Source organism: Stigmatopora argus, chromosome 4, assembly GCF_051989625.1.
Source record: "Stigmatopora argus isolate UIUO_Sarg chromosome 4, RoL_Sarg_1.0, whole genome shotgun sequence".
In the NCBI taxonomy this organism is placed as follows: domain Eukaryota; kingdom Metazoa; phylum Chordata; class Actinopteri; order Syngnathiformes; family Syngnathidae; genus Stigmatopora; species Stigmatopora argus.
The window spans coordinates 1266064-1277500 of NC_135390.1; the positions used below are offsets into that span (position 1 = coordinate 1266064).

At 45.4% G+C, this 11437-nt stretch overlaps 1 protein-coding gene across 3 annotated transcripts in view; it reads left to right on the forward strand.

Moving 5' to 3' along the window:
- Positions 1-11437, forward strand: part of taf2 (TAF2 RNA polymerase II, TATA box binding protein (TBP)-associated factor) — a 204984-nt gene that overhangs the window by 192709 nt on the left and 838 nt on the right. Inside the window, exon 30 of one of the 3 annotated variants that reach the window (XM_077599568.1) lies at positions 793-836. The exons of 1 other annotated variant lie outside the window; for it this stretch is intronic. In XM_077599568.1, coding sequence (XP_077455694.1) covers positions 793-821 — 29 coding nt within the window. In that variant the 3' untranslated portion in view covers positions 822-836. Of the gene's footprint in view, positions 1-792; positions 837-11437 lie in introns of those variants that run through there. One more of the 3 variants, XM_077599567.1, reaches the window with a different exon arrangement.

Genomic DNA, 11437 nt, shown 5'->3' on the forward strand with positions numbered 1-11437 from the left:
TCTCTGCTGATCTCACTTGGGCGGCAAACACCACAGCACTCATCAAGAAGATGCAGCAGAGGTTACATTTCCTGAGAGTATTCAGGAAGGAGCAATTGAAGACCAACCTGCTGGTGACCTTCTAACGGCCTGCCATTGAGAGCATGCTGACCTACGCTGTATCAGTGTTACACTCAAGCTGCACAGAAGCTGACAGGAAAAGACTGCACAGAAGCTGATCAACTCAGCCCAAAAGATCATCAACCGCCCCCTACCCATCCTGCCCAGGTCTACGAATCTCGGTGCCTTAGAAGAGCAGAGACCATTATAAAAGACAGTATGCATCCCGGCTTCCACCACTTCAACCTGCTGCCCTCTGAGAGGTGCTACAGAGCTATGACTGCAAAGACAAACAAAATCAAGGACACTTTCTTCCCAAGAGCTGTCACCATACTCAACTCGAGTTCTGCACCAGTTCTTGACCTAATCAAGACTTATTACCTCTACTTAAACTACTAATGTATTATTTTGACCACTAATTTATCTATTAATATTTCGGGATTATTTCTTTATCATTACTATATATTGATTTCTATGTGTTTGCCTATTTGTTGTTGCGTCCATAGCCTCAGCGAGCGGTGCAACTAGGCACTGAATGTCTCCAAAACCGTGACACCCATCCTGGACTTCTGATGGAACAAGCCAGCTCCGCTCTGCTGACCTCACTTGGACTACTTAGTTATTGATTATTCAATGATTATTTATCTCTACTATATATTGATTGTGTCTCCTTATTTGTTGTTGCGTCCATAGACTCAGCGAGTGGTGTGACTTGGCGCTGAACCAACCAACCATGGAACTCATCCTGGACTTCAGACGGAACAAGCGTGCTTCACTCTGCTGACCTCACTTGGACTACTTATTTATTGATTTATTTGTCCATCTGGTGTTATTTGTGCACTATGTGGTGAAAGCTTTAAATCATTATACTTGTGTATAATGACAACAAAAGCATTCAATTCAATTCAGTATTAAAAGCAGAGACTTTACCAGCTCATTATTCTGCACAGGCAGCGGAATTAATAGCTTTAACAAAGGCATGTAAATTAATGGAGAAGGAGAATAAGGAAGTAACAATTTATACTGATAACCAGTATGCATTCCATAACTGTCAACTAATACGTTTCACCCATATTTTATACGGTTTTTGATCATTTCAAATTGTGTACGCCGTATAACAACTTTTGTACGGGAATTTTGTTTTCCAAGTACAATTTTGGTAAGACTGATCTCGTCCTACCCATTTTGGCTCTAATGCAGATCGTCTCGGTCACTGTGTGCGTCAGCAAGCAATGTACCAAGACAGTCAAGCTGTCAGCGTCATCTACAGAATCTTGACTTAAGTGCATTCAAATTGCGCACCCCATCCACTTTGTGGAAAATTTTAGACTTTTAAGTTCGCTCTATGTGAGTAAATATGTGCTGTGTTTGTACTGTTTATTATCACTTGATAAAGGGAATTACAATCATTAATAAGGGGAGCAATTGGCCGAGGTTGACAGGTATGGCATTCTGAACTTGTCACATATTTGCCCAACATTGGAAAAAATAGGGGGCTTAAAACATCTTGAGACAAAGCAGTTACATATGGGGAGTTGTTGAAACAACTTGCTTGATGCTGTACACCTGGCAAATCAAATTGTAATTTGTAAATATGCAGCACACACTTCAAATACAGATCAAATTTCTCTAGGAAATGCCTTTGTCAATAAAACAGCAAAAGAAGCTGCCAAGAAGCCTTTACTTGGGATGGCAGAGAAAAATTATGAGAAGGATATTTAAATAGATGACATTTTGATGGGAATGCAACAACAAAGTACAAAATTGGAACTTAAAGGATGGACAGACAAAGGAGCTAAATTGCAAAATGGGATATATGTGAGCACAGAAGGCAAGCCGATTTTACCCAAAAAATGTTTTGATGCATGGCTATATAGATCCATGGGAAAACTCGTCTCAATGGGGGAATGCTATTTCTCGTCAAACGCCATTTTACAACCTATGGATTTAACCTCTATTCATTTTTTTTGCAGGGCCTGTTTGATTTGTGCGCAAAATAACCTCCAAGGCAATTTTTGGCCGTGTGTTCAATTCCCTAAATCAACATATTGTGGGATGTTCTCTTCTTTGTTCTGAAAGATCTGGTGAAACAAGTGTTAACAAAAATATAGGCAAGACATTATTGAAGCTTCCATGACCAGTTATCTTTATTGGCTCGAGAAAAGGCGAGATTCTCTTTATTCTGACTCCATTTTTAAAGCCTTTATTGCCTCCACTCAAAGTGGGTGTTAACCAGTGGCGGGCCGTCAGGGCTTTAAAGGCCTTCTCTGCTGGCCTAAGAAATATCTGAATCATATTATATTTTGTCCATCAATACTTATTATTCCAAATGGTCTGTTAGCTTCCTTTCATTCCTTTTCCCCCTAGTTGCACTGCTTCCAGATGTGTGTTTTCATATTGAAGCATTTAACCAATCACATTTCAGCCATTATTTGTTGCCAGATCAGATCTGCCTCAAAGCCTTCACAATCAGTTCTTGCGGGCTCTGCTGCATTAAACTAGACTGTTGCTTTTAACCAATCAGATTTCGAGTTGGCAACCACACAGTGATTTTTCATAGGCGTTAGCATTTTGCTGGCTGGGACATGTCATTGCTTTCACAAACTATGATTGGCTAGTAGGCGGGCCAAAGCAGTACCCAGGCAGCCGAGATCGCAAACTCCACCCACTATGGCCGACAGAAGCGGAAGCAAAAACAAATTGATTCTGTTTGCTCACAAAGCTATTTTCCAGACGGACTTTTCCAGAAAAAAAATGAAGAAATATTGGCCCATCATTAAGAAAGGGCGGTCAACTCCGAAGCTAGCAAGCCTGTTACAGCCGGGAAAATGGTGTGGGGCACTTTCAGCGCGCTAGCTTAGCTCCACAAGCAAATAGTATAGTATTGTTGTGTTGATTTAATGCTATTTTTAAAACGGACTATGCCGGAAATATGACAGGACAGGCTCGACTTTCATCATTAGCTTCGATGGCAATAGGAAAGAAGGAAGAAAGAAAGGAGGATGGATATTGTGTAAAAAGGATTTTTGGTGAGTAAAATTACAAATATGGCTATATTCCTAAATAATATTTCAATTGAGGGCCAAGTTCTGATATCTGAAAAGCTCCAGTGTTTGTATTTAAGCTCCAGTGTTTGTATTTAAGCTCCAGTGTTTGTATTTAATCACAAAATGCTGCTAGGAAGTGGATTTTACCCCAGTTTAATTTTTGGCGTTTCACCATTGATGTCCATCGCTGTCTTTTCCCGGGAAAAATCACCCCCCTGGCCTTGTTGTAATGTCTCAAAAGCTCCAGTATTTGTATTCAATCAATAAATGATGCTAGGAAGTGGATTGTACCTAATTTTAGTATTTTAGTGCATTTTTTGTCATTTTACGTATGGACGTATCGACGTTCATCGCTGTCTTTTTACCGGGGAAATGATACTCCGGGCCCGGTTCTGATGTCTAAAAAGCTCCAGTATTTGTATTTAATCAATAAATGCTGTTTTCGGCTGGATTTTACCCCATTTTCGGGCACTGTTTGCCCGTACGCCATTGACGTTGTTGGAATTTAGAATTTATAATTATATTAAAGTTAAGTTAATAATCTGACTCCAATTTATGATCTTACCCGACTGCCACTCATCCAACAATTTGCGCGCTCGTTCTGCAATAGAAAGGTACCAGGAAGCCGACATTTTCACACACGGGTGGATTTATTTCTAACATACAAATCTAAGACATAAGTCTGTGGTTCAGGGCCCTCTCAGTCTGTCCAAGCAGACGCATGTTGCCACCAGTCGTCGTCGTTCTCCTTCCTCCGAGTTGCCCACGAACTTAGTTATAGTCCACAATATGCAAATGACACAACACAAAGGCATCCTGGCACTATACGATTGGTTATGTGTAAAATGCAGTTAACCCTAGCTTGCTCATTGGTCTTTCTTTCTTGAAGATTCTCCTAGCGGTTCCTCCCAGTTGTAGTTTTCCATTCCACGGCATCTGTAACACATTCTACTGGTGCAACCCCCACGGGATCTGCAAACATCCCACTGTTGCATCCCCCATGGCATCCTGTGCTCTGACCTTTGCCCCCACTCAACATTCTGCCTTGTTCATACGCTCAGCACTTTACAATCTCACACACAGAATGTAGCAATATGTAATGAAATACCTTAAGCTTTAAACTATTATTCCTTCAACGTTCATCGCTGTCTTTTCCCGGGAAAATCACCCCCTGGCCTGGTTTTAATGTCTGAAAAGCTCCAGTCTTGGTATTTCATCATGAAATGCTGCTAGGAAGTGGATTTTACCCAATTTTTGTGCATAAATTTATTGATTATTTTTTATGTGTCGCAGCTGCAGCTGCAGTAGAGGTTTTAAAGCCATATAATAGTTTTTGAGGGTTGGATTGATACGTTGAAGGCGCTACCAAAAAATGCACCGCCCGCCACTGGTGTTAACCTAAACATTTGTTGAGGTAAAAGATTCTCAAGATATAACACCTTTCTTTGAACTGAAGGAACAGGATGTCTAGACAAGCCAGGAATGATAAAATTAGTGAAAGCTTCACAACTGCCAGAACAAAGCTAAATTGTTTAGACAACAAACACCCAGAGTTACCTGCTGTTTTTTACACATTGTTGTGAAGCCTCTGCACAGACACAATGATCAAATTAGTGCCTATCCCTTTGGTACACAAACCTTTAAGTTAATTTTTATAGCAAATAAGAGGAGATGGCGCCGCTCAAGTGGCAGCTGGTAGCGTCCGCTCTTGCTCGTTTTGTGTGTTTGCTGCTTTTCTGTCTTTTTTTATTATATTTTGGTATTTAGTTTTTTACCTAGGTCTACAATGTCTTGTGTGTCTTGTCTGTCTTGTCTTGCTAAAGTTCTAACCTAACCATAACAATATCCATTTCAAACAATCCATATGTATTTTATTTAATTATATAAAAGTGAAGGGAAAAATATTGTTTGTTGTTGTTTATGCTTTTTTGAAATGGGTTGAAATATTTCCTGAAAAACAACCAGATGTATTAACTGTAGCCAAAACATTGTGTAATGACATTATTCCAACGTATGGTATTCCAGAAACTATTTATAGTGAGAATGGAACTCATTTTGTAAACAAGATAATTGGAAAAAAATGGACAGTATCTTTACGAAATCATTGTTCCTATCATCCTCATTCGGCGGGATTGGTAGAAAGGATGAATGGAACAATAAAGAATAGACTAAAGCAATGTATAGAAAAACAAAAAGTATTGGACACAATACATTGATCTAATGAAATTACAGATTAATATGAGAAGCACAACAGGGTTGACACTTAATGAAATTTTGTTTTGAGACCATATAAATGACCATTATTCACTACCCAATGGGAATTGGATGATGAAACTAATTTGGCAGTTTCTCAACAGGAACCAGACCAACCAGTGGTGGTGCCAGGGGACTGGGTGCTCATCTGCAGCATAAAAAAGAAATACTGGCACGACCCAATGTGGGAAGGTCCCTACCAACTGCTGCTTACCACACCAACATCCGTGAAAATAGCAGAAAGAGGGACTTGGATACATTTCTCTCTTTCTCTGTGATCTTCTTCATTTTGCGGCTTCAACTTTCGCAGCTTCACTATGTTGTGCATTTTTTCTGAAGTATATTAAAAAAAAACCTAAAAAAATGTTTAAATCTATACTGAAACTCACAACCGGAAGACAGATAAAAATTGGCGGAAGTCACGGCACCGCTTCATCTCTCAGTGCTGAAGAAGAAATATTCAATAGAGGGAGACTGGCCGTGCCTAATATCATATATACTGTGCTTAGATGCATTACGTCTTGCCATTTCCTGTTTTGTTGTGAGTTAATTTTGCAACGCGCACATCACCTGTGGAAAAATACTTTTTTTTCAGTCGCCGCTAAAAATGCCTCCTAAATATTGACATTCCTTGATATGCTAAAGACCAGGGGTGTCAAACCGGTCCTCAAAGGGCCGCAGTGGGTGCAGGTTTTCATTCCAACTCAACAAGAGGATACCTTTTGCAAGTGTAATCAGTTAATTATAGTCAGGTGCTACTTATTTTAGAAGACACCTGATTGGTTAAAATGTCGGTACTGGATCGGTTGGAACAAAGACCAGAACCCACTGTGGCCCTCGGCGGAATCGGTTTGTCACCCCTGCTAAAGACGAAGCACGGCATTGCGCCATGAATGTCGTTCTTTTAAACATAATTCAGCTGGTAGGAATCTAGTTAATGTTAATGGGGTCTGAAAATGGTTAAAAATGGGACACGGGAAGTGAACGCACTTCCCCTCTGGAGATGCAGGCTGGGAATAAATAATGATACATTCTTGTGAGGTGAAGCACTCCGATAAGTAGCGGCTGGTCTCTTCGCCCAGGTTGCCGTGTTGCACGCTGCAGCGACCATTCTTCTCCACGAAGCGTGGCTGCTTTTGCTTGACCACCGGCAGGCACTTGCCATTGTTCACTGCCCGAAGCTCACATCTTCTGATGTGCAGACCTACAAATTCCCATGTCAACTAAGACACTCCGCCCCCGACTCCGAGGTATAAAAAATGAACCAACATTATGATGGGGCGGCCCGGTGAGGCGAATGGTTAGCGCATCAGCCTCACAGCTCTGGGGTCCTGGGTTGAAATCAAGGTCATGTCCATCTGTGTGCCTGTTCTCTGGGTACTCCTCCCACATTCCAAAAACATGCATGGTAGGCTGATTGAACACTCTAAATTGCCCCTAGGTATGGATGCGAGTGTGCATGGTTGTCCGTCTCCTTGTGCCCTGCGATCGGCTGGCCACCGATTCAGGGTGTCCCCCGCCTCTGGCTCGAAGACAGCTGGGATTGGCTCCAGCACCCCCCGTGACCCTAATGAGGTTAAAGCGGTTCAGAAAATGAGATGAGAACATTATGATGGATTTACGCTGTAGGTATGGCCATGAAGCTGGCATGACGATAGGACGTCAACACACTGCATCGGGCGATTCGTAAGGAGACAGATCACAACATTGATGGATGACACAGCCATTGTATTTTGAAATCGTCCTGGCAGTGTCAAGACAACAACAGCTGTGCCGGATGGATGAACTTGAACAGCTCCTTGAGAAAGAGAAGATCGATGTCTGCTGCATCCAAGAAAGCAAGCTCAAGACAACGGATAAGCTCCCAAGAATGCGGAACTACACCGCTATTCGCAGAGATTGAATGGTCCAAGGGTTACAGAGGGGAGGAGGAGATACGGCCGCCTCGGAGATACGGCCTTGCGAGACCTTAACCCAGGAACGGACGGACTAACGGTTGAAATCCCTGCAGGAAAGGACCCAGCCCTAAAAATCTCCAATGTCTACATGCTACCAGTCCAGTCATCAGCTTGGCCGGATGAAGCAAACGGGTGCCGGGATCTAAAGATCGAGCTCGGTGGAAACGAGATCCTCCTGGGAGACTTCAATGCCCATGATATGCTCTGGGATACTAATGCCAGGACGAAAGAGGTCGCAATCTCACAGAAAGCCTCCTGGACGTAGGGGGGTACCGATCAATGACGGAAGGCACACAAGGGTGGACCCTGGGAACGGCAGCAAATCAGCCCCAGACATCACCATCGTCCCTGAAGCGCGCGAACAACACTTCTCCTGGACAACCCTCGAGACACTTGCCTCCGACCACCTCCCCATCCTCCTGACAGTAACTCACTCAGTGCCGGCCAAAGTGCGGGAGGGCCGACTAGTGTGGAACTGGAAAGGAGCAAACTGGACAGGATTCACAGACGCAATTGAGGAGAAACTAAGGAACTACCCCGAGCACACCTCTGTCAAACAAGACGCACAGCGGCTGGAAACAGCCATCCTGGAGGCGGCGTATGCTAACATCGGCCTGAGGAAGGTTGGACAAGGCGGTGGACCATGGATGGGAGCCGAAGTAGATGGAGCAATCCGTCGCCGCGACGCTCTGAAACGAGACCGGCATCTCCATGCTGATGAATACCACCAAGCCGAAAACGATGTCGCAGTGAAAATACGCGAGAGGAAACTAGGAATCTGGAAACGCAAAGTCTTGGAGGCAAAGGGGACAGCAGACATGTGGAGCCTACTTCGAAAGCTGGAAGAGGGACAGGGGGGGTCGAAAGACAAGATCCTTATGGTTGACGGGCAACCCCGGATCTCGGCTCTGAGCAAAGCAAATGCCTTCAAAGCCGCGTATCAGGCCGCTAGCAAGTTCGACATCCGAAAGGAAGACAGATGGGCGAAAAAAGCAACCAACATCGAGCTCCGGAAACCAACTGCAGAGAATGTCTTGAGCGCAGCCCTGACGATGAAGGAACTGCACACTGCAATAGCGATGCTGAATCCGTCCAAATCACAGGGCCCGGACCAGATCCACCCCAAATTCCTCCACCATCTTGGACCCACAGCGTCAAACATTCTCCTCCAAACCTTCAATAAGTCGTGGTCAGAGTCCAACACACCGCAGGCCTGGAGAACGGCGGACATCCGACCAATCCTCAAACGGGGAAAAGACCCGCAGGCCGTGTCATCGTACAGACCAATCAGCCTAACCTCAGCAATGGGAAAGGTTATGGAACGTATGGTGACCAACAGATTGATCTACTACCTGGAAAGAGAAGGGCTCCTGACACCAGAGCAATCCGGTTTCCGGCCGCAAAGGAGCACTGAAGACCAACTCCTACGACTTTCACTAACAATCAGCGATGGTTTCCAGGCCAAGCCGATGCAAAGAACGATGCTGGCGCTGTTCGATTTCAGCAAGGCATACGACAAGGTTTGGCGGGATGCTCTACTCTGGAAAATGATCCAAGTGGGGCTACCACACACCGTTGTCAGGTGGGTGCAGAGCTGGCTATCCAACCGAGTCAACTTTGTCACATTCGGCGGACAGAGAAGTAAGATTGGGATCTTTCGCCAGGGGGTACCACAAGGGTCGGTCATCTCGCCAATACTCTTCTTGATATACATGAATGACCTCACGAAGACCCTGCCCAGTGGCGTACACAGCAGCCTCTTTGCAGATGACGTGGCATGTTACACCCAAGCGCCGCAACTGGAGACTGCCCAAGAACAACTTCAAACTGCGGTAGATGCCATAGTCGGGTGGAGCAAGAGGTGGAAACTTACCTTAAATGCATCCAAGTGTGAGTGTACTTTCTTCTCCACAAACTCACACGAGGCGAAGTGGCAGCCTACGCTGAGCATCCTCCAACAACCGATGCACCACAATCCAACACCCATGTTCCTCGGAGTCACCTATGATCGTCAACTGACCTTCACCAAACACACCGAAACAGTCGCGCGCAAAATGGCGACCAGAGCTCGGGCAATCTGCAAACTAGCACACACTGACTGGGGCTATGACAAGGCAACCCTTCGGAACACCTACATTGCCACAGTCAGAACGGTAGCAGAGTATGCGGCGCCAGCCTGGATCCCCTGGATCTCCCCCACCAACCTGGAGAAGCTTGAAGCCTCGCAAAGATATGGTGCTCGAGCCATAACTGGCCTTCTGAAGACAACGCCATCTGATGCAGTCCTCATTGAGAGTGATCTGCCGTCTATCAAAACACGAGCCACTCAGCTAGCAATCTACGCATACGACAAGTCTCTACGCGTTCCAGACGACAACCCGCGACGACTGGTGGCGGAGAGGCACCCGACAAAGCAAACTAAGAAGACCGACTGGCGCGACCACGCACGCGACAGATGGGCGACGGTGTTCGTCAATGCACAGGGTGACCAGGACCCTTTTCCCCAACTGAGAGCACCATGGGAAGAGATCACCGCCATGACCTTTGCCAAAGCGGCTGAAGGCAGATACCAGCAACCCGAAGACAACTACGCAGCCACCGTCAGCGCTCTCAACAAAGATGCAGACGTCTTCCAACTGACCTGCTTCACTGACGGCTCGGCGCGAACTGGTAATACTGCCGGAGGTGCCGGAGTCCTGATGATTCACAGGGAATCAGGGGAAACGTGGGAGCAAAGCCTACCAGCTGGAAGCTGGACCTCCTCCTTCCAAGCTGAGATGATTGCGATCGAAGCGGCGCTAAAGATGGCCACCGAAAGGTGTGAGCCAGGGGCCCCAATCCGCTTGGTGACAGACAGCCTCTCTTCAGAGGCTGCAAACCATGGAACATGAGTTCAAACTGAAAACCACCACCGAGGCCTCAATCAGAGAACTCCTGACTACCCTCGAAGATAAACAAGTGGCGGTGGAAGTACTATGGGTCCCAAGCCACTGCGGTGTCCCGGGCAATGAGAGAGCCGACCAACTAGCCGCTGCAGGAGGCGGCATGGAACAAGGCGGTGCACCACGACACTTCGCGACAGCAAAAGCTGCCATCCGGCGAGCGACACGAAGCCACCGCATCCACGCCGACAAACGAAAGAACCTCTACGCTGACAACGAAGGCAACACGATCTTCCCCAGAGATCAAAACTTGAACCGGCAGGAACAAGTAACGATCAGTCGCCTCCGAAGCGGACATCATCCGGAGCTGCGCTACTGGAGCAAGAAGATAGGGCTGACGGAGTCAGAAGAATGTCGGCTATGCGACGGGCGACGCGGAGACGGCAGAACACGTCCTGACGAAATGTCCAGCTATGACTGCCCTCTACCAGATGGCTGGACACACAAAGACCTCTTGACATCCCCCAAAGAGGCACTCAATATCTGGAGCAAATTGCTGGAGGTAGTGTCCCTCGACACTGCCTAACAACAACAACAACAACAACAACACCAGCAACATTCGTACAAGAAAAATGCCTCTCGAACTTGACGAAGAGGAGTTGGACGAAAGCTCCAAAAACTTGTTTTTTATTATTTAAATCAAACGGAGATGAACTATTTTCACTGAGTACAGCACTCAAAGTATTTACATTATTGTAATTTATAGATCTTATTTAGATATTAATATATTATAGACTTTTCATATGCACCTAGCTGTGATTATATAATGAATACATTTCTTGATAATTGTAATTTTGTACTTGTATTTTCGTATAGGCGTGAAGACATGTAATATGGTATGTAGCCATAATAGGTGTAATAACTTTGCAGGTTATATAACTGTTAATATATCCATAACAGCAATAGACGGCGGAGCCAGGATTACACACGTGTAGCTCTTTATTGCCACTCTCCAACAACACACACACAAACCGGACACACAACACTACTACGTCCGGGTTACGCTGTGCTACCCCACGGCTCCAGGTGGCGTGGTTAAACACACTTCCATAACCCGAGGCAACTATCATTATCAATATATTACAATAGGGGTATCCTACTTCGCGGTTTTTAGATTAACGCGGCCATGTCTGGTCTA